At 45.4% G+C, this 24,230-nt stretch overlaps 1 protein-coding gene across 1 annotated transcript; it reads left to right on the forward strand.

Moving 5' to 3' along the window:
- Nucleotides 1-445: 445 nt before the first annotated feature.
- Nucleotides 446-23,616, forward strand: LOC140722549 (NACHT, LRR and PYD domains-containing protein 3-like). Its single transcript, XM_073037255.1, has 11 exons — nucleotides 446-463; nucleotides 3,999-4,157; nucleotides 7,554-7,644; nucleotides 9,428-9,594; nucleotides 15,588-15,759; nucleotides 15,858-15,923; nucleotides 19,267-21,022; nucleotides 21,983-22,069; nucleotides 22,225-22,395; nucleotides 22,551-22,718; nucleotides 22,880-23,616. Exons 1-11 carry the CDS (start codon nucleotides 446-448, stop codon nucleotides 22,965-22,967), a joined length of 2,943 nt encoding a protein of 980 aa, XP_072893356.1. The 3' UTR covers nucleotides 22,968-23,616.
- The last annotated feature ends 614 nt before the right edge of the window (nucleotides 23,617-24,230 follow it).

Genomic DNA, 24,230 nt, shown 5'->3' on the forward strand with positions numbered 1-24,230 from the left:
AGACTCAACAACTGTCGTGTCTTTGGCGAACTTGACAATGTGATTCCCCGGGCGTTTGGCCGTGCGGTCATGTGTGAACATAGTGTACAGGAATGGGCTCAGCACACCGCCTGTGTTGAGGATGATTGGGAGTGAGGAGCGGTTGTACATCCTGACTATCTGAAGACGGTTGGTTCAGTAGTCCAACAGCCAGTTGCACAGGGCTGTATTTAGATGGGTGAGTTGGAGTTTGTTACAGAGCGGTTCTTTCACTAGGAATATTGGTGAGTGACCTGTGCGCAGGATTGGAGTTGTCGATATGTGTCATTACCAGCCGTTTCACACTCTTTGTCATGATTGGTGGCAGTTCCACCCGGCGGTAGTCGTTTCATTCTGACGGTGTAGAATTATTTGTTGCAGGGATGATGCTGGCCGATGTGAAGCCTGGATGAGTGAAGTGTTGACGATGGCTGTGAAGTCATCAGTGAGCTGGTGTCCACACTGCCGGAGCACTCGGCCTGGGATGATTTCTGGCTCGGTAGCCTGACAGGGGTTGAATCTTGGCTGAGTCTTTTCATTGTTGTCACAGAGAGTGGCTGCTCACCTCTGAAATGGCGACAACTTATTTTTCCCCTATTGGGGAGGGGAGGGAGGGAGAGAGAGAGGGAGAGAGGGAGGGAGAGAAAGGGAGAGTGAGAGGGTGTGTGTGTGTGTGTGTGTGTGTGTGTGTGTGTGAGAGAGAAAGAGAGAGAGAGAGAGAGAGAGAGAGGGAGAGAGAGAGAGAGAGAGAGAGAGAGAGAGAGAGAGAGAGAGAGAGAGAGAGAGAGAGAGAGAGAGAGAGAGAGAGAGAGAGAGAGACTGTGGTATGTCGAATTATTACCGGGTGAACGAGTAGTCTTTGGGGTACTGCAAGTCTGTGTTTTTATTGATGCTTTTTGTCCGGTGGGGGTTGCCGATGCTTGTTTTTTTGCTGGTGGTGAGGTGTTGTTGCTTTTCTGCTGCTTATGCATGGAAGGGGGAGCTTGGGTGGCTTTGGGGTTCTAACATTTAACTGCCATTTATTCTTTGGGGCACTCCTTTGTTTTCATGGATGTTTGCGAAGAAAAAAATAATTTCAGGATGTATATCGTATACATTTTCCTGACATTAAATGTACCTATTGAAATCTGTTCAAACGTAGGAAGGGGTAGTTTTCGGGGCTGGTTTGTGTTGGGTGCCTTGAAGCATTGATTAGAGCACGGGGGGGGGGGGTGCCTCATCACTGTTACAGTCAGAGCTATTTTTCCTGACGTAGTCTGCAAAGCCGTTGATGCCCAGTCAAATGTACCAAGGATTGTTCCTCAGGGTTGGAAAGTCCAAAACCAAAAGGCACAGATACAATTGAGCGGAGAGATCAAATAGACATGGAGCTAATCTCAACACACAGAGTTAGTGAGTATCTGGGACGAGCTGTTCAGTGTTTGCATCGTTGGTTATCTACCTCGGATTCCGTATTCTCACCGTGTTTGAAAATGTCCACTCACTGTCGTCTGTCCGTGAGCAGCTGGAAATTAAAGAAACATTCAAGATGCTGGGGACCTGAAATCAAATCAGAAAATGTTTGAAACCATTCCGACACAGGGGGTTGGAACTGAAGCATTAACTTTGTTCCTCTCCACAGATATTCTTTATTTCCAGAGTGTTTCTTGTATTTGCAGCGTTTTCGAACATTACGATATCCATGTACCCATACAAACTTCTCCTATATGCTGCATTGGCAACCTGCAACTGCTTCCGTGCCACTGTCTGAGTGAAATAGTTCCTACTCCAATTCCCCTTAAATATTTCACTTTTTTCCCTAAACCTATGACCACACACAACATGAGGGGCAATGCCCTTCCTGCATTCACCCTATTTCTACCATCATAGGTTTATTTACCTGTAGCAGGGGTTCCCAACCTGGGATCCGCAGACTCTCCCGTTGATGGTAGGGATCCACGGTATTAAAAAGTTCGGGAACAGCACCTGGCATCTCCCCTCATTCTCCTGTGCTTCAGGGAAACAATTTCGTACCTGTTCAACCTACCCCTGTAACTCTACTCCTTAAATACCAGCATCATCCATGTCCAGCAGGGCTCCTGCAGTTTCCATCCTATTCTTGGGAATTTATCCATCTTAATTTATCCCGGTACAGCAAGCACCGCTTGTGTAATCTGCACACAATCCATGACTTGACTGGCTTTCGTCATTTCTACAGTCATTTCCTGTATCCCAAGGAAACACAGGCACAGAGAATTTGTTGAAAATCTCTCCCATCTCTTTCGGCTCCATGCATAGATAGGCACACTGAACATCGGGAGATATTTTGTGACTGTTAACAGAGCAGTAAGGAAAGCTCAGTTTCTTTCAATAAATTATCCTGCCACCAACTTGTCCGTTATTCGTGGAAGTGTGCTCATTTCAATTGTTGTTTACAAACATCACAAGAATCAGTCTGGAATGAAAAGTTTTATGTATGAGGGGCATTTTGTGTCTCTGGGCCTGTTCTCAATGGAGGGGTGGTGACTCTGGGAACAGACATGTCAATGAAATCCTGAAGACTGGATAAAGTGACAGGGACATAATGTTTTAAACAGGAGAGGAGTCTAGAATCTGAGATCACAATCTCAATGTATTCAGTTGTATATGGGGACATTATCTTCCATACTTCTGTCCAGTAACAGGATCTGAATATCACCTGTATCAATGCCTAATGTTGATCGTAGTTATATGTTAATTGCAGGCACAAGAATATAATGGTATTTTAACTACTTAATTGAATAAATAAGGACCCTGAATGGTTATCACCACAATGCATTGAAAGATGGTGTATCTGAGAATGTTCTCAATGGAGGAGTGGTAACTCTGGCAACAGAAATGTCAATGAAATCCTGAGGACTGGATAGAGTGATAGGGGCAAGATGTTTTCAACAGTAGGGGAGTCTGAGATCGCAATTTCAATTTATTCAGTTGTATCTGGGGTCCTTCTCTTCCATCAGTCTGTCCAGTAGCAGGATATGAATATCAGCGGTAACAATGCCTGGGGTTGATCGTAGTTATAGGTTATTTGTAGACAATAGAATATAATGGAATTTTTGACCACTTAACTGAACAAAGAAGGACACTTAATGGTTACCACCACAATGTACTGTATGATGTCCTTTGTAAATATCCTATAGTTGACATCTGGAACAGACCGGCCGCTAACAACAACGTGTTTTGATTTTGGAACAGCTTCGGCACTGCTGGAAGTTCTGTAGAGATGAAACTACTAACAGATTTACTGGAGGCACCTTGAGACACGGTTAAAATTCCCAATATAATTTTATCTCCCCCATTGCAAAATGGCTGAGAGCTCAGTTTTCATCTTTGTCACAATTAAACGCAGAGCATTTGAGGTTGTTCCTTATTTCCTATTTTCCGTTAGTCCTGCTGAGCCACTTCCTCCATCACCAGGTTAACAGCCCACCAGAGCTACAGAGTGTTGAACATTTTTATCACTCTCTGGTCACTGCCCCTCAGGGGCCTCAGGAGCCGGTGTGGAGGCCCGGATGCCTTGAGCATCCACTGTATGGAATATATGATGTTTATGTTGCAATAAAGAGATAACTAATGAATGTAGGGATTGCATTTATGCAAATCTGTTTAGGATGTCACAAACAGGGGTCACTCCCTCCACAATTCCCTTATTCATTCATCCCTCTTCACTAATCTTCCTCCAGATACTTATCCCCATATACGGCCTTTTCGGGTAGGAATTGTGTATCGTACCGGGTTGGGAATCGAACCCGTACTCTGAGAACCGGGAGGTGGAGCGATGGCGAGGGGGAAGATACAGAGGGAAAAACAAAAAATGTAGCTGATGTAAATATGAAATAACGTATAAAATGCGGCAAGTAGGTCGGGCAGCGTGTGAGGGGCGAGGAGCAGAGTCACCGGTTCAGATGGGAGACCTTCCACCCGTCAACTGATCCCGTTTCCAGCTCCCATTTCAAACACAGATCGGCAGTATCTCAGGTTTTCGCTTCCGAGGCCCCGCCCCCGCTCTCACAGTCTCCGGGTGGGCGGGGGTTTTCTTTCCGTTCTCTGTTGAAGCGTCGTCTGCTGGGAGCGGGTGGTCCGCTCGCTGTCTCCGGGACAAATTGATCAAGTTCTTATCGGTGAGTATTGAGGACGGTCATTAGGGGTGGACGTGACGAATAATTTGCCATCGGTGAGTGCTGAATCCGATCCCGGGGCAGGGGGGAACCTGACGTTGGGCAGAGACTCACGTTAACTTTCCCGAACTGGCGGCCTCGTCTGGCTTCCTGGATACAAACTGTCTTGGTCGGTTCCGGGTTATGGGACCTTCTCACCGAATCGCCTGAGGTGAGCCGCCGCTCAGCCCCTGGTGTTCTGGTCCCAGGAGCGGGATGAGGTGGTGATGCCGAGACTGAACCCATCCATTAGGTGAACGTTACCTCGATCACCCGGCCCGGTATCGGATCCAAACTTCACCTGGATCGACGCCTGGGGTCGAGAACAGTTTTACATATTTCCAGCACACTGGAAGCGGCAGTTCGGCCCGTTGTGTTGTTGCAGACAGAGGGTTAAACAGAGTAATTGCTCCCTCGGGAGACACCTCCACGTGTATCAGTAGTTTCATCTTTCCCCCGTTCAGACGGGACAGTGAGATTCAGATCTCTCACGTCCTCTGGGGGGACTGGGAAGTTTATTTACATCTTCTTTCCATGACTACGACTTGCCGAAATGCTTACAGTGTTTCCCGATATCCGGCCCTGTTAATACGAAAATTAAGTTTTTCTTTTTCGTTTATCTGGGTTTCATCCCCATCGCCATCTGGATCCAACTGCTCATCCCCTGCGCATCCTGTTCAACATCTGTCCAGTCTGTATCCTATTGCAGCAATGATATATATCAACCATCTTTTTCAACCTCAGTCCAGCCTGTATCCCATCACCTCAATCATATATATCAACCATCTTGTTCAACCTCTGCCCAGTCTGTATCCCACCACCTCAATGATATATATCAACCATCTTGTTCAACCTCAGTCCAGCCTGTATCCCACCACCTCAGTGATATATATCAACCATCTTGTTCAACCTCTGTCCAGTCTGTATCCCACCACCTCAATGATATATATCAACCATCATGTTCAATCTCTGTCCAGCCTGTATCCCATCATCTCAGTGATGTATATCAACCATCTTGTTCAACCTTTGCCCAGCCTGTATCCTATTGCTACAAAGATATATTTCAGCAATCTCTCTTTAAAACTTTGTCTACATTGCGAAGTTTTGTTTTTCATCTTTTATAGGATTGGTTGAACACAACACGGGGCAGGGTAAAAGCAGCCATTTCAATTTTAGATTCACCGTTACAAAATGGCTGCAGTGTTAATCTTTATCATAATGGAACTCATAGCATTTGATGTTGAGTTTGTTATTTCCTTTTTCGGTTATTCTCAGTGAGCCACTTCCTCCGTTTCCAGGGTAACAGCTCGTCAGAGCTGTAGCAAGTGTTGCAATTTTTTATCGCCCTGTTGTAACCGCCCCTCGGGGTAGAGACAGTGGCCTCGGGGCAAATGTAACAGAATGATAGTGGGAGGAAAGGATGCTGTGAACACTGTGGGGTGTGTTATACCAGGGTCAGAATTACCTCAGAACTCAGAAATTGGTTGGGTGGGTTGGCATTTACAGTTTAGGGTGCTGCTGATATTTTACAATCAGTTACTATCTGTGCATTAAAATGAAGAGGGAGAAAATACTACAGTTGCAGGAAATTTAAAGAAGGGGGAGAAAATACTGGAAACGCTCAGCAGATCGGCAGCATCTTGGACTGTCTCAGTTCTGGAACTGGGTCTTCCACCATTTGTCCTTTCAGAGATGTAGTCTGATGTACTGAGCTCCCAGCATTTTCTACTTTATAATTTTACATTTTGTTCCTGTTACGCTGCAAGATCCCACACAGCAGGAAGATTTTGATCAAATGCGCTCGGTTTAGCTGCTGGGGTCAGGCTGAAGTATATCCGCATCCTCTATACAGACTGGGGAACCAGCCTGAGCACCGGCCCCGGCAGAGGGTCATTAGGTTCCAATTCCACCTTAGTTTGTGAATTGGAAATGGCAGGAGCACCACGGCAAATTGCCGGCACCAAGGCGTCTTTGTGTGGGTGATAATATTGGGCTGGTGACTCTGAGGATATGGTACTGGCACTATACGGGCTACAGTCCAGGTTGGTAATTCGACAGCTGGGATCGGAATTTACTCAGTCTGCAGTGAAGCTGAAATCCCGGGGGGTTGGGCGTTGGTTATGGGGAAATCACCATCTACGCTACCCAATAGGACATCATATCTGTCAAGTATTTTGGAGATTATTTAAGAGTTAACTAGAGAGTTGGGTGAAGTTGGGCAGTGATGTTGTTCATCTGAACTTTGGTAAAGTCTGTAACAAGATCCCGCATGGCAGCTGATCGGGAAGGTTCGGTCACGTGGGAGTCACGGGGAACTGGCGAGGTGGATTCACACCGGGCTCGAGAACAAGAAACAGAGGGAGATGACAGAAGATGGTTTTAGCGAATGGAAGCCTGTGACAAGGGGGATATGTGTGACAGTGTCGAGATCTCTCAAATTCATTATTAATGCCATTGATTTGTAAAATAATGTACAAAATTAGCAATTTTGAATTGAATTGATTTCTTACATTCTTCACATACATGAGGAGTTAAAAATTTTTATGCTACGTCTAGGTCTAAATGTGCAATGTGCAAACAAAGTAATTTATAATAATTTGTAATAAATTGAACAGTCCATATAATAGAGTATACAGTACTCAAATCAACATGAGTTAATTAGTCTGATGGACTGGTGAAAGAAGCTGTCCCGGAGCCTGTTGGCCCTTGGAAATTGGGATATAAACTGGGTTTTTTTTTTCCCCAGTCTAAAGGCCATTTACCATTTACCAGATCAGCTGACAAACTACATACAACACTTTTCCATCATCACCTTTTAAAGTTTTAAGCAATTCAACTGGACTCCTGTCACATCCTGCAGCCTTATTTTTAGTATTTTTTTTCTATCGCGCATTCGACTTCACTTCCAGAATGCCCGGCTCTAGATCGACGAGAGAGTCACTGCAGGTGGCTTCACTGTTGAAATATTTCCTGTACAATTCTTTTATGTATTCACGCCATCTCTTTTTGATGTCTTCTGCTTCTGGGAGCGGCGGGAATTGCAATCGGGTTGTTCGACCTGTAAAACGTTGTGTTAGCCTGTATGGCGCCGTTGTGTAAGTCGTTGGTGAGACCGTGTTTGCAGTACAAAGTATAGTTCTAGCCGCTATATGTTTGAAAAGGCTTGGTTAAAGTGGAAAGAGTGCAGAGATTTTCGAGTCTGTTGTCAAGGCCAGAAGGCCTCAATTCTGGGAAGAGAATGGTCACTCTACGTATTTCCCACCTGGAATGTGGGAGACTGAGCAGCGACCTTACAGAAGTATTTTAAATTTGAAGGACAGAGTAACTGACTCATAGTTATTTTTTAATTGTGTAATTCAGATAATCGCCAGCAGGTGGTGTTTTCTTCTACCCGGACGGCAGACAAACAACGACATTCAACCAACGACAGTCAGAGTCAGAATGGAAACAGGTATGCTCACTGGCCTCGTTCTCATTAAAACTCTGTCATCCTGGTACACGTGTAGCCAAATCGTCATTAGTTCAGAGGAATAAATTTAGGCGCTAAAAGGACACATAGCAACACTTCCTTCATTGATCGTACTGGTAATGCGACATTGAACACTGGAACAATTCACTAGGTCCAGCGCAGGGACCTAAGAAAGGGAATGGTCGAATCACTCCGCTCACTATGCAGATCTTCACCTGAGTGAAAGGAAAAGGAGCTGCTGGAAAAAAAACAGTGGATGTGGGTGAAACTCAGATAGAAATACAAGAGCGGGCAATGTAACAGTCCAGGGAACAGACAGAATTTCCGTCAGTATTTGGTACGCCCTGATGTGGGAAATGCCTCCGACAGCCAGTGAGAGAAATAGATGGTGTTTTCTGTTTTGAAGGGCAATGGTGAATTCTCCCCGGATTTTCGGGTTGTTGCTCAATGGAGGTGAGGGGAGTTTCCCGGTATCTGTTTTCTGTGGCCCAGTTAAGGAACGTTATATTGTGGGAGAACGGGCTGGGTGTGGGAAACTGTGAACAGGAGAAATTTTAAACAGAGAATCTGAGTGGGCTATCGGGGCAATGAATGTCGTTTGCGAATAAGATTAAAGTAAAACAAAAGAGTAAGTAGAGAAGGCAATGCACACAATGGTGGAGGAACTCAGCAGGTCAGGTAGCACCTACAGTGGGAAACGAACAATCGCTGTTGCGGTTGAGGAATCTTCAACGGAGACTTTGTACATTGATTTCAGTGTTGTCTTGGGCACATAAAATAGTGTCAGGTCTGTGAGGACTGGAGGATCATTCTTCTGGGTGAAGACTTGTGACCAGTAGTCTCTACAAGGATCACTGTCTCGTTATGCATCGTGTGTGATGTAAATAGTTCAATAATAAACTATGTATTCCTCAAACTAATTATATATATGTATATCAAATCATATAGGTGGACTGATTGGTCCATTGACAGTCTCGGCGGGGTCGTGTAAATTTGGGACTGTAGTCAAAATTAGAAATTGAAACAGAAAATCACCAAGTACAGTGAATTTGGGCAAATGTGAGGAGTTCCAACTTGGGAGGTCAAGTTTGCGAGCAATGTACGCAGTGAATGCTGGGACCATTAGGATGGCTGATGTACAGACGGGTCCTGTGATGGATGTGCATAGCTCCCTGAAAGTGGCAACACAATTGGTAGCATGCTAACGATAAGTTGATGTGCGAATATGTATTTTTCAAAGTTATGCTGTAACTGGATGAACGTTGCTTCAGAGTCAATCTCAGCATTGTGCACAAATCTGGTGTGGAAAGATGATGTGGAAGCTCTGGCAAGGGTGCAAATGAGTTTCACCACGATTACAGAATACTTGCTGCCGGGAGAGGTCGATCAAGCTTGGATTGCTTCATCTGGAGCGTCGGAGACTGAGGCCTCAATCTCAGAGAATTCATACATTTATGATCGATAATCTGTGACTCGGTGCAAATATCAAGTACTGGTGTGAATAGGTTTAAGGTTAGAGGGTAAAGTTTAAAGGGGATTTCGGATGAAGGTTTTCCACAGAGAGTGATCGGTGTCTGGAACGAGCTGCCGAGGGAGAGACTGGAAATAGATACTCAGCAGCATCTGAGAGGCGTTTGAACTCATGAGTAGGCCGGGAACGGAGGGATATTGACCATGTTCCTGAAGCTGGGATTGGTTTCAATTGGCATCGTGTCCGCATACGCATGGTACACTCTACTGTTTTATGTTCTATGACTGACTACAGATCTTACCTCCGCTATCTCCGCCTTCCTGTCAAATTGTGAGGATCACCAACTGTTCCAGTTGACGAGATTCTACATGGAGAGACTGGAGCAGGCGATTGAGGAGGGTGTGGAGGGAGTCAGCTTCATGTTAATGGGCGAGGATCACTTCACCGGGCCACAGTATCACGTAAGTGGGAGGAACACAGACTGAGTGTAGATTCTACTGAATCAATCACAGACCGATGGAACCGGTGTAACGGCATCTCTGGGCCATAAAAATCCTGTAACGTTTGTGGTTAACATCAAGAAAAGAATTTTCGTTTGCAGAAACCCTGAACTTTTGTTAACCAATACAAGTCTCTGTCCATATTTCTGAACATATTCTCTTTTAGACAGACTAAATTACAGACAATGATTGAGAGGTGAATTTAGTGAAATGACACTTGACGGACATTGCAAGTGGGCAGAGAACCACTTTACACCATTCAGTCTGACATCACATCATGTTCCCCATGCTCGACCTTAATGGCCATCACCAGACTCTCTTGATTACCCTGGGGTTTCCGAAAAGTCAAATATATAGTGACTTAATTCTCAGCTCATTTCTCGAGTCTACCTTCAATCCCATCGTCAATTGAACAGGCAATACTGAATATCGTCTCTCTTTTCAATTGCTGACCCTCTTGCATTTGATCAAGTATCCCAACATGCCTCATGGTTCAGTTACCTTCTGTTCCTTGTGACTGTTCCATTTGGAGTTTGTAATTACCACAACACAGAGAACTGCAAAATAATACAATTAGAAATATTCCAAGCGTCTGCAGCTAACACAGAATTACCAAGAAACACCTTTATAATGATCCTCGTGTTACTGGGATACATTTACCTGTTGCTCAGCAGACTGAATTTTAGTGAAGAGCCCAACATTATCCCCAACCCTAACATTCCACAGGAGACAGCTGACAATTTCAATCCAAACTTCCTTCGCTGAATTACTGCCGTTTGGCTTTGGTCTTTCACACATGCATAAACGCCCTGAAATAGTGCAGCTCCTCACTGTCAATTCCTGGCTGTAGGCTGACACTGGACCCTCATGGAGCCTGGCATTGAAGTGTGAACATGCTTCGGTTCACCAGGGATTGCCCCAGGGAAAATCAACTGTGACCCGGTAATAATTTGATTTAGCCGTAGCCATCAAACTCTACACTACAGCAACAGGCTGTTCGGCCCATCATGTCCACACTGACCTATTATATGTCTAGTGGCATTGATCTGCACACCGACTAGAGACATCCATACCTCTCCCATTCATGTACTTATCCGAATTGCTTTTAAATGTTCAAATCAAATGCACATATACCACTTCCGGTGGCAGCTCATTCCATACTCTCACCAGCCTCTCAGTGAAGAAGTTCTCCCTCAAATTTTCTTTCCTCTTTCATCCTTAATTCATAACCTCTAATTCCCGTCTCACCCAACCTCGGTAATAGATGCCTGTTTGCATCTACCCTCACTATACCTTTTATAAATTTGTATACCTCTATCACATCTCTCCTGGTACATCCTGCACTCTATGGCAGTTTTGACCTATTCAAACTTTCCCTATATCTCAGGCCCTCAAGTCCTGACAACACCTTGTAATTTTTTCCTGCACTCGCTCAATCTTATTGATATCCTTCCGAGAGGTAGATGCACACTTTGTTCCCAATTTGCCTCTGCAACATCAATTTCAACATAATATCCCAACTTCTGTATTCAATATTTTGATTTATGAAGGCCTATGTCCGAAAAGCTTTACAACGCAATCTACCTTCGACAACACTTTGAAGAAATTTTGGATATGTATTCACTGATATATTGGTTTTACCATACCACTCAATGCCCAACCTCTCAATGTGTTAGTGCTATCGTGGTTCGTCCTCAAACAGTGCAACACCTCACACTTGTGTTCATTAAATTCTATCTGCCGATCTCCATCCCACCTTTTTCCAGCGGTTCCAATTCCCACTGCAAACTCTGATAACCTTCCTCGCTATCCCTATGTTGGTGTCATCCACAGATTTGCATACCTAGTTTGCCACATGATATATCCCTGCCGCACACCGCTCGTCATTGACCTCCAGTCAGAGAAGTAAACCTCTACTGCCATTCTTAGCTTCTCTCACGAATGCAATATCTGATTGAACTTATTGCAATGTCATGAATCCCAAGCGATTTAATCTTATTGACCAGGCTGCCATGAGGGATTGTGTCAAAGGCCTTGCTGAAGTCCATGTAGACAACATTCACTGACTTGTTTTCATTAATGTTTTCATTACTTGCTTGGGAACTTGCTTCGTAACTTCCGTGAGAAACTATAAGACTGGTTATACAGGATCTACCAGGCACAAATCAGTGTTGACTATCCCTAATCAAACCTTGCCCATCCGAATACTCATATCCAGTCCCTTAGAATACCTACCAATAACTTTACCACCACTTGTGTTAGCCTCACCAACCTGTAATTTCCTGGCTTATTCTTACAGCCTTTTGAAACAGCAGAATAACATTAGCTACCCTTCAATATTTCCGCATTTGACGCTTTGAATATTTTTGCTGGAGCACCTGCAGTCTCTGAACCACTTCAAGCAAGTTAGGAAGAGCAACCTGGGTATAAATCAACCCTATTCTCTCTCAGTGCAGCAAACACTTCCTCTTCTGTAATCTGTATAGAGCCCATGATTTCACTGCTGTTTCGCCTCACTCAAAATACTCTGTATGTCTGCTGAGTAAATATAAATGCATAAACATCCATTTTAAATCTCCCCCGCCTTTTTCAGCTTCATGCATAAAGGCCCACTCGGACCTTCAGGAGGACCAATTTTGCCCGTTGGTCTGCTTTTGCTCTAAGAATATTTGATGAAGATTTTGCGGTTCTCTTCTCCCTTGTCTGCAAACTCATGCCATACTTCAGCCCTCCTGATTTCCTCTTTTAGTAACTTTTACAGTTATTTTACTCACCAAGTAACTCATTTGATCTTTCGGGCCTGTACTTGCTATGCGCTACTTCTTCTTCACCAGGGCCTCAATATGTCTCAAAAACCAAGATTTCCTAAACATGTTACTCTTGCCTTTTATTTTGTCATGAATATTCAAATAGTGTACTTGCGGTCATTTATACATTGTACTCTCAAAATATCAGTTTTGAAAGCCTTGCACTTATAAGCACATCTGTCACCTGAAAACAACCTGTCCCATAGAATCATAGAACCATAGAACCATAGAACATTACAGCACAGAAATAGGCCTTTTCGCCATTCCTGGCTGTGCCGAACCATTTTTCTGCCTAGTCCCACTGACCTGCACCTGGACCATATCCCTACAAACCCCTCTCATCCATATACCTATCCAAGTTTTTTCTTAAATGTCAAAAGTGAGCCCGCTTTCACCACTTCATCTGGCAGCTCATTTCACACTCCCAACACTCTCATGTTCCCCCATGTTCCCTTTAAACTATTCCCCCTTCAATCTTAACCCATGACCTCTATTTTCTTCACCCCTAGCCTCAGTGGAAAAAGCCTGCTTGCATTCACTCTGTCTATACCATAATTTTATACACCTCTATCAAATCACCTCTCATTCTCCTGCGCTCCAGGGAATAAAGTCCTAAACTATTCAACATTTCTCTATCACTCAATTTCTCAAGTCCCGGCAACATCCTTGTAAACTTTATTTGCACTCTTCCAATCTTATTAATATCCTTCCTGTAATTAGGTGACCAAAACTTCACACAATACTCCAAATTCGGTCTCACCAATGTCTTATACAACCTCACCATTACATTCCAATTCCTATACTCAATACTTTGATTTATAAAGGCCAATGAACCAAAAGCTCTCTTTACTGCCCTATTTACATGTGATGCCACTTTTAGCGAATTTTGTATCAGTATTCCTAGATCCCTCTGTTCTAGTGCACTCCTCAGTGCCCTACCACTTACCTTGTATGTTCTACCTTGGTTTTTCCTTCCGAAGTGCAATACCTCACACTTGTTTGTATTAAACTCCATCTTCCATTTTCAGCCCATTTTTCCAACTGGTTCAGATCCCTCTGCAAGCTTTGAACACTTTCCTCACTGTCCACTCTACATTCAATCTTTGTATCATTAGCAAATTTGCTAATCCATTTTGCCACATTATCATCCAGTTCATTGATATAGATGACAAATAACAATGGACCCAACACTGATACCTGTGGCATACCACTAGTCACAGGCCTCCACTCAGAGTACCAATCCTCCACTACCACTCTCTGGCTTCTCCCGTTGAGCCAATGCCTAATCCAATTTACTACCTCTCCATGTATACCTAGTGACTGAATCTTCCTAACTAACCTCCCATGCGGGACCTTGTCAAAGGCCTTACTGAAGTTCATGTATACAACATCCACTGCCTTCCCTTCATCCAATTTCCTGGTAACTCCCAATCCACTTTCTTCAGATACCTTCTGATACCATAAAAATTGGCCTTTCTCCAACTTAAATACTTAACTCGATAGCCAGACCTATTTTTTTCATAATGATCTTTAACCTAATGGCATTATGATCACCAGATCCAAAGTGTTCTCCTGCACACTCCTCTGTTACTTGCCCTGTCTTGTACTCTAATAGAATTCCAGTATGCACTGTCTGTAGTTGTGACCTCAATATATTGATTACGGAAACTTCCCAGATGCCAGTCCTGCACCTCCTCCATCCAAATCACATTAATGGTCACAATGTTGTAATTCAATGTTCTAATCCATGCTCAAAGCTCATCTACCTTTCCCTACAATACTTCTTGCAGTGAAATAATACGCATTTCGAAGCATTAGTTTCCTGACTTTGCATGTCAGCTTAACAGAATCTTTTCCACACAACCGCTCCATTATCCACTCTGGTTCTTCAACCCCTGCAACTCAAGTTTAACACCTCCCCACTCCCCACGCAGCGCTAACAACCCTTCCCGCAAGTCGATCAGTCCCCCTCCAGTTCGGATGCAAAACGATCACGTCTGTCCAGGTACCATATTCTTTGGAAAAGAGCCCAATCATCCAAACAACTGAAACTTTCAATCATATACCATCTCATCAGCCACGCGTCAGACTATATTATCGTCCTATTTCAGGCCTCACTAGCACGTAGCACATGTAGCAATCCTGAGAACACAATCCTGGAACTCCTGACCTTCAGCTTAGCATGTAACTACATGAACCTTCCTACTGTTGTCATTGGAACCGACGTGGACCAGGACCTCTGGCTGCTCGCCCTGCCCTTAAAAATATTTCAGACTCGATCCGCGATATCCCTTACCTTGGCAACACACCATTCAGAAATCTTGTTCTCGTCAACAGAATCTCCAGTCTGTTCTCCTAACCATTGAATTCTCACAGTCAGTGCAGCTCAGCTCTTCTCACCCTTTCCGAGTCACAAAGCCAAACTGAGTGCCAGAGGTATAATCTCTGGGTATCTACTCAGCTAGCTCATACCCCAGAACAGTAAGCCTCATACCTGTTATAGAGGGGTTTCTTGCATCGAAGCATTCCGTTTTCCCCCTCCTGACCGTCACGAAGTTCCCTGTGTCCTGTGCCTTGGGTATAGCCCCCTCCATTTATATCCTGTCAGTCAACCTCTCAGCCTCCTGAATGATCCTGGGTTCAACAGCCCCAGCTCAAGTTCCTTAGCGCAGTCTGTAACAAGCTGCAGCTGGATGAAACTGCTGAAGGTGCAGGAATGTACTGGAGGTCTTCCGGTCTTACCACACCCTGTAGGAAGAGCATTCCACTATGCTGCCTGGCATTCCCACTGTTCTACCCGTGAAAAATAGAATGGAAAATACTATCCAAAATCTACCTAAAGCCTCCGCCTCTCCTCACTGAATCATTCCCGACACAAAGCATCAACACCACATTCTATCTCTGAGCTCACATACACGATGTCCGTTCCACTTAAACCTTGCCAAGCGGATACTGCCCCGCAATCTGTGGCGTTGAACAAAAAAACGACTGACCACGCTCGCTTCTTTAAAAATCTTTCCCCCATTATGAACAGTTCAATGGCTCTCAGTGCTCTGCGGTGTGCAAAATGTGCTGGATCAGTCCATGTTCCGGGTAGATTTGTACCCATCCCTTCGCTCCTCAATATGTCCCCATTGTTCATTACAGAGGGTGACTGAGCTCGCGGAGAAGGGAAACCGAGCGGACGCTTCCAAACTCCTCCTGGATCTGGTGATGGAGAGGGGCTCCGGGGCCCAGAGGGTGATGTGGGAATCCTTTGTGAAACTACATCACCATTTACCGAAGCTGAGCAGAATATTGAATGAAATACGGGAACGAGGTACGGTGAACAATACACTGTGTGTTACAGATGTCAATGCTGATGAATTTACAGTATTACACGGAACAGACTTCATGCAGGTTAATCTGTTTGAACAGGTGTCGGCCAGTTCGCCTACATGGACACTGAGCGGGGTTTATCTGAAGTGCCCAGACATCTGAAAGGTAAGCGATGGAACGGAAATCTCGAAGTCTTTCTTGAATTCTGAGAGTCTGAATCCTTGTCTTTCGAGGCATGTTTCTGCACTGTCAGAATCTGGGAAGCAGGTTTTTGTTGCTGTGGCTGAGGACAGGAAACCAAATGCATTTGTCACAGCCCCCTGCACCTTCCAGGTCTCGGGCTGTGCATGCAGAGACCTCCATGAGTTAGATAAACAGACATTCCGGTCGCCTAATATTTGGAGATTTGACAAAACTGAAGCCAGACCTTACCAATTGGAGCATTCAACTCCAGCAAAGGAAATCTCACACCTCAGATCCGAAGTGGAGCGGAGCTTTGCTGTGACCACAAGACATAGAAGCAACATTCGGCCATTCAGCCCACCGAGTCTGTTCCGCCATTCCATCATGGCTGAATCTGGATCCCACTCAAGCAAACTGGTCACCATATCCTTTGATGTCCTGATTGATCAGCTTCCGTCTTAAATATATGCACGGACTGGGTCTCCAACGCGGACTATGGCAGAGTATTGTACAGAATCACTACTCGCTAAAAAAAAACAAACAAACTCCTTACCTCTGTTCTAAAGGGTCGCCCCCTCAATTTTGAGGCTGTGCCCCTAGTTCTGGATACTCCCACCAGAGAAAACATCCTCCCCTCATCCATCCAATCTTGTCCTTTCAACATTCGGTAGGTTTCAAAGAAATACCCCCGCATTCTTTTAAATTCCACTTTTGCCCAAAGTTGCCAAAGCTCTCCTCATATGGTAACCCCTTCATTCCCGCAATCATCTTCGTAAAACTCCTCTGTACTCTCTCCAATGACACCTCCTTTCTGAAATATGGGATCCAAAACTGTTGACAATTCTCCAGGTGCGGCCTGACGAGTGTCTAATAAAGGCTCAGCATCACTTTTTTGATTCCCCTTGAAAAAAATACCAACATTGCATTTGCCTTCATTACCACAGACTCGACCCATAAATTAAAATTCTGAAAGTCTTGCACGAGGACTCCGAAGTCCCTCTGTACGTCTGATGTTTGGACCTTCTTCCCATTCAGATAATGATCCGCTGTATTGTTCCTTTTACCAGAAGGTATTTTCATACATCTCCCAACACTGCATTCCATCTGTGACATTTCTGCCTATTCTTCCAATTGGTCTAAGTCCTGCTGCAAACGCCTTGCTTCCTCAGCATTACCTAAACCTCCATCTACCTTTGTATCATCCGCAAAACCATCAATTCCATTAAATTATTGACAAACAATTTGAAAAGTAGTGGTCCCAATACTAACCCTGAGGAATACTACTAGTCACGGGTAGCCAACCAGAAAAGGCCCCTTTTATTCCCAATCGCTGCCTCCGGTCTGTCAGCGATTCCATTACCCTTGCCAGTACCTTTACTGCAATACCATACGATTGTAACTTTTAAAGGAGTATCATAAAGGTATTCAGAAATACCTTCTGAAAATCCATGTAACTGACATCCACTACCTGTCCTTTGTCCACTCTGCTTGTTACTACCTCGACGAACTTTAACAGATTTGTCAGGCAAGACTTCACGTAACAGGGACCTCAATGACTTTGTCTTATTTTGTCATTAGTCTCCAAACACCTCGAATCATCAAAATTAATAATAGACTCGAACAATTTCCCAACCACTGAGGTTTGGCTAACTGGCTTATAATTTACTTTATTTCTCCCTTCTCCCTTCTTAAAGAGTAAAGTGACATGTGCAGTCCTCCACTCCTACGGGACCATGCCAGAATCGAGCAATTCTTGAAAGATCATAGCCAATGCATCTGTTATCTCTTCAGGAACCTCTGTTAGGACTGTGGGATGTAGTCCATCTGGCCCCGATGACTTATCCCCCTTAAGACCTTTTAGTATGCCGAGCACTTTTTCATTTATAGCAGCAATGACACTTACTCCTCCTGCCTGTCACTGCACACTGCTAGCGTGTTCCACAGTGAAGACATATGCAGAGTACCCATTAGGATCTTCTGCCATTTATTTTATCCACATTACTATTTCACAGCATTACTATTGGATTTTCCAATGATCCAATGTCAATTTTCATCTCCTTTTACTCTTTGTAACTGAAAAACAGGTTAGTTATCGTGCTGTATATTACTAGCTTGCCTGGCCTCATAATTCACCTTTTCCATTTTTATAGCTTTTCTCGTTGCCTTTTGTTGTTTTAAAAGGTTTCAGCTTCCCACTCACTTTTGACCTTTCTTTGGCTTCTATCCAGTCCTTAACGTCCTTTGTCAGCCACCGTTGCCTGCACATGCCATTTGGAGTCTTCTTACCCTGTGGACCATATCTATCCTGCGCCTTGTGAACTGTTCCCAAAAAACTTCAGCCATCTCTGCTTTGCCGTAATCCCCAATGGTATCCTTCTCTAATCCATCTGGGCAAGCTCCTTTCTCATGCCTCTGTAATTCGCTCTGCAATACGACATACGTGACTTGTGCTTTTCTCTCTCTCAAAGTTCAGCATTAATGCCATCATATTATGACTACTGCCTCCTAAAGGTTTCTTTACTTTAAGCTCCCTGATAACATCTGCTTTATTACTTAACACCCAGTCTAAGATAGCCTTTCCCCGAGTAGACATTCAATAACTTCCCTCTATTGCGATGAGATACTCCAAAGTATGCTTGATTGTCCTATTCCTCTTGTATATTGAAGTCCCCCATTTCAAATGTTTCATTAACTTTATTACATACCTTTTCCACCTCACTTTACCATCTCAACCCTTCTTCTTTGCTACTATTTTGAAGCCCATATATGATTCCAATAATGGCTTTATTACCCTTGCAATTTCTTAGCTCCACCCACAAGGATTCAACATTCTCTGACCCCATCTCACCTCTTTCTAGAGATGTAATTCCATCTCTAGCCAACAGAGCTACACCACCGTCTATGTCGACCTGCCGGTCTATTCGGTACAAAGTGTATCCTTTGTTGAGCTCCCAACTATGGCCTTCTTTCATCCATGACTCTGTGATGCCCACAATGTTATACCGACCAATCTCTAACTGTGCCCAGAGTTTATGGACCTTATTCCAAATTCTGAGCACATTTAAATACAACACCTTCAAAACCTTCAGTCCTGCATCTGCACCTTTTGAATTTTGCCTCTCTCCACATGTGGAACCTGTAACAGCGAATCTCAAACAGATCAGAAATGTTTCTGGACCATCGTTCATTTTCAGACACTCTTGTCTCTGATCTCCCGATTTCACCCAAACACTGTCTTTAACAAGTATTTTTACTCAGGAAAATATGTTGTGTGCTCCATGTTCATCAGTTCAAGCACTGACAATCTACTTCTGTCCGTCATAAGATGTTCGAAGGAAACACATGGAGACTCTGCGGGCACAAACTGAAACACTGAGAGTGAACACGATCCTGATGGCGGAGAAGGTGAAGGTTTCCCAGATGGTCGATCGATACGCTGAGCTCACGGTCATTTCTACCGTTCGAGATCGGAGACTGGTGGAACATGAGCTGCTGGCAAGAGGCAGAGACCACGAGGAGTGGAGAGAGAAACATCTCCGGGAGAAGCTGGAAAAAATACGGACTGATCAGTTATTCAGGAGGAGTTTTGTTCAAAAATTGAAAAGGTCTCTCTCTGGAAACAAATTTGGGATGTCCGCAGCAGTGGCCGGAGTCCCGGGGATCGGGAAAACAACCATGGTACAAAAGATTGTTTATGACTGGGCGACGGGGAAAATATTCCAACGATTCCAGTTTGTCTTCAGTTTCAAATTCCGAGAGTTAAACTCCATTAACTGCAGAATAAACCTGAGAGAACTGATTCTGGATCAGTATCCTTACTTTGGGAATTTACTGAGAGAGGTCTGGAAAAACCCAGAGGGATTGCTGTTTATATTCGATGGTTTGGATGAATTCAAACATATAATCGATTTTGCTGACAGTCAGAGAGATACAGAACCCAAGCACCAGTGCCCAGATCCAGAGTGGTGGTGTGAAGTGTCTGATATTGTGTACAGTTTAATCCAGGGCAAGCTGCTCCCAGGGTGTTCAGTGCTGGTGACCACCCGCCCCAATGCGTTACATTTATTGGAAAAGGCAGAGATCAGTGTCCGGGCCGAAATCCTGGGATTTGTTGGTGAGGAAAGGAAGGAATATTTCACCAGACATTTTGTAGATCAGACGGTGGCGGAAGCTGTTTTCAAACACGTGAAGGAGAACGAGATCCTGTACACCATGAGCTACAACCCTTCCTACTGCTGGATCCTCGCTCTGGCACTGGGCCCCTTCTTCACACAAAGAGTCAGGGACCCGCAGCGAGTTCCCAAGACCATCACCCAACTGTATTCCTACTATATTTACAACATGCTGAAAAACCACGGCCGTGAGATTGAGAGCCCCCGTGATGTGTTACTCAGGGTTGGTCAGATGGCCTTCAGAGGAGTGTCCAGGAAGAAGATTGTGTTTACAGATGGAGATCTGATGAAGTACAATCTGCAGCCTTCCCAGTTCCTGTTCGGTTTCCTGATGGAGCTTTTGGAGAGAGAGGATTCTGCCCGGAGCGTGGTGTACACATTCCCACACCTCACCATCCAAGAGTTTGTAGCTGCAGTCGCACAATTCCTGAATCCACATCCTGGGGATATCCTGATATTCCTCTCTGAAGCCCACAACACGACAGATGGGCGATTTGAGGTATTTCTCCGTTTTGTTGCTGGTCTCTCCTCCCCAATGACAGCTCGGGGCCTGGAGGAGATTCTGGGTCCATTTCCTCATGAAACAACCTGCCGGGTGATTGACTGGGTGAAGGAGGAGGTTAAACGCCAGAGTAGAAACACGAGGAGTGAAGCGGGTAAAAGGAGCCTCCTGAACACATTGCACTACCTGTTTGAGTCTCAGAATCGTGGACTGGCTCAGGCCGCACTGGGATCTGTGGAATCACTTTCATTCAGTGGAATGACACTGACCCCGATTGACTGCGCGGTCCTGTCTCATGTCATCGGATTCTGTGATACAATAAAACACCTCGACCTGGAGAACTGCCACATTCAGCTTGAAGGAATCCAGCGGCTGGGAGCCGGGCTGCACAAGTGCCAGGAGTTGAGGTAACTTGATTTATCTCTCACTCTGAACAGTGAAACTGTTCCATTGTGTTGTTTCAAAGTAAATGAATTTAGGTTTAACTGCGATAAATCAGATTGTTGAGCAGTGTGACAAATGCCCAGGGGATCGGTCAGTAATTCCCCAAAGACAGGAGTGTTCTGTGGCTCCTTGTGAAGGGATGTTGGAGACTTCATCAGATCAGTGAACAACGGTCATTGGTTTAATGGTAGTAAATCACAGGAATGGCCGTGTTTCTCGCTGCCTGTGACACGTCCATTGACTATGTTCCTTCTTGCTGTTACTGACACCCAGACCGACACTGACTGCAGCAGGTGGGTCAGAGATTCACACCCCCTTCCCGATGAGGGACAAGAGACCGTCAGCAAACTGTCCCAGTGAGAAGGAAAGAAATACCATTGTGAGATTGTCCTCCCCTGCCCTTCCCCGTATGTGACTATCACCATCAGTCCACCGGTGTGACTGTGCTCACTACCAGATACACATACCCCATGGGTGAATCTTCTCTCCCGATTGTGGGACTCAGTTCAGACCCACCCCTTCCGTGTATCCATTTGTCTTGTGGGATTGTGTTTTCACATCAGTATCCTTATGTGGGATCTCTATTCCCCATCCCACTTCCTCCTTCAAGTTCCGTCCTTTTCCTCACTGTGAGACGTTCTCCAACCCTGCTCCTTCCTACTGTCTCACATCAGGTACACTTTTCTAACCATTGGGGAATGAGACAGAATATGTGGAGTTTACAGGGTCACACCGACAGACTAAATTCCTGACATTCGGTGAATACGCTGGAGCTGGTCAGTGAGGGACATTGACAGTGATGGGAACTCCGATCAGTGATTTACTGAAGGGTTTAATGTTTCCTGAAATATCCAAGTGAGAGAAATTCCCTCAGACCCACGGTTTGAATCACTTTGTTCATCAATTTGTCTGTTTGTGTTCAGACTCGGGGTGAATGAATTGGGAGATTCGGGAGTGAAACTGGTGTCTGCGGCTCTGAAGAACTCGGAGTGTAAAATACAGAAACTGTGGTAAGTAGCAGACTGTGGCAGATTATGTTTCCAGTTACTGGGTGTCTGACACTGACCAGTAATGTGATGAGTAATTATGCTACTGCTAAACACTGGGGATTTGTACCGTCTCCTGTCTCTCTGTGTCCTTCACCCTCACTCTCTCTCATCTCCAGGCTGGGGGATGTCGGTCTCACAGATTCTGGTGCCGAAGATCTCGGCTCCGCTCTCAGTACAAACCCATCACTGATGGAGCTGGACCTGAATGGTAATAAACTGGGAGATTCCGGAGTGAATCTGGTGTCTGCGGCTCTGAGGAACCCGGAGTGTAAAATACAGAAACTGGGGTAAGTACCAGACTGTGGGAGATTGTGTTTACAGTCACTGGGTGTCTGACACTGAACATTAAGGTGATCAGTAATTGTGTTACTGATAAACACTGGGGATTTGTACCGTCTCCTGTCTCTCTGTGTCCTTCACCCTCACTCTCTCTCATCTCCAGGCTGTTGAATGTCGGCCTCACAGATTCTGGTGCCGAGGATCTCGTCTCCGCTCTCAGTACAAACCCATCACTGACGGAGCTGGACCTGAGATCAAACTCACTGACAGACCGATCTGTCCCCGCTCTCCGCCGCCTCATACTGACCCTTCCGAGTCTGGAGCGGATCCGGTGAGTGTTTGTGTTAATGTTCAATGTGATAAAATATCAGCCGATCCGCGGGTTTTCTGGTGATATTTGTCTGTGAGTGTTGAAACATTAACCTCAGTCCCCTGTTACTGACACTGTTGGGTAATCTGTTTATTTCGTCTTTATTCCTCCATCTGATTCAGGCTGTGGGGGAGTCGGTTCAGTGAGACCGGGGAGAAGGAACTGAGATCTCTGCAGGAACCCAGACCCGGACTGACAGTGACCGTGTAAACAACTGAATGTGTGAACATTCCCGTTCGCGGGATGGTGGCATTTGGCTGATTCCCTGCCCTCCCCTTTAACTCCCACTTTACCTTTAATGGCCGCGCATCAGGTTTAATTCCCAACCGTTCCAACGGAACTGGCTCCAGTCTCGCGACATCGAAAGTGATCCCGCAGTGACTTATTTCCGCCTATTGTCCAGCGGCCCAGCTTCCGCTGGATGTGCTAGTTCTAGACTCCCCCTGGCAATCAGACAGTCAGGAAGAGCCCGGGATGGCGGGCTGGGACACTGGTGTCCCGGTGTGGGATTATCCCGGGATAATAATCTTTTTACTCCCTTTGCTGAGGATGGTGCATGCGGCAGCCTGGCCGATATAATGATGTTAAATTGACAAATACCTCGGCAGTGACCCTGGATCTGCAGCGATCCCGGACACGGCCCTGAAGTGTGATTTTATAATCATCGGTTCCCCGATGCAGAGTGACGGTGAGAAACGGGACGGAATATTCAAACTGGCACTGGTTCTCGCCGGTCAGTTAATTGTGTGTGACTGTGAGTGAGTCGGGAGCAGCTTATTTATTCCCGCACGTCAGCAGCTCACACATTGTTTGATTTACATTTGTCATGATGAAATCAATAAACTGCTGTAACTTCCTGTCCTGGTGCCGGACTCGAGTTTTATTTGAGGTTTCTGCTGCCCCCGCACCCTCTGCACTGCAACAGTGGGTCGGAGCTCCTCACACTGACGCAGTAGCGTCTCAGCTCCAGGCTGAGGGAGGGTGGACCGTCAGAGTCTGGGTGCCCAGGATCTCATCTCCACCCATCATCCATTCTGGCTAAATGATCCCCTCCTGTCTTCCGCAGATAGTTAAAATCGACTGCAATAACAGACATGAGTACTCTGAGGTACTCATCGTCCCATCACACACTCCCGGGGTCAGACACAGAGACAATCTCCCTCCACACCGTCCCATCACACACTCCCGGTGTCAGACAGAGAGTGAATCTCCCTCCACACGGTCCCATCACACACTCCCGGTGTCAGACAGAGAGTGAATCTCCCACCACACCGTCCGAATCACACATTCCCGGGGTCAGACACAGAGTGAATCTCCCTCCACACCGTCCCATCACACACTCCCGGGGTCAGACACAGAGTGAATCTCCCTCCTCACCGTCCCATCACACACTCCCGGGGTCAGACACAGAGTGAATCTCCCTCCACACTGTCCCATCACACACTCCCGGTGTCAGACACAGAGTGAATTTCC

Source organism: Hemitrygon akajei, unplaced genomic scaffold (genome assembly GCF_048418815.1).
Source record: "Hemitrygon akajei unplaced genomic scaffold, sHemAka1.3 Scf000080, whole genome shotgun sequence".
Taxonomy (NCBI): Eukaryota; Metazoa; Chordata; class Chondrichthyes; order Myliobatiformes; family Dasyatidae; genus Hemitrygon; species Hemitrygon akajei.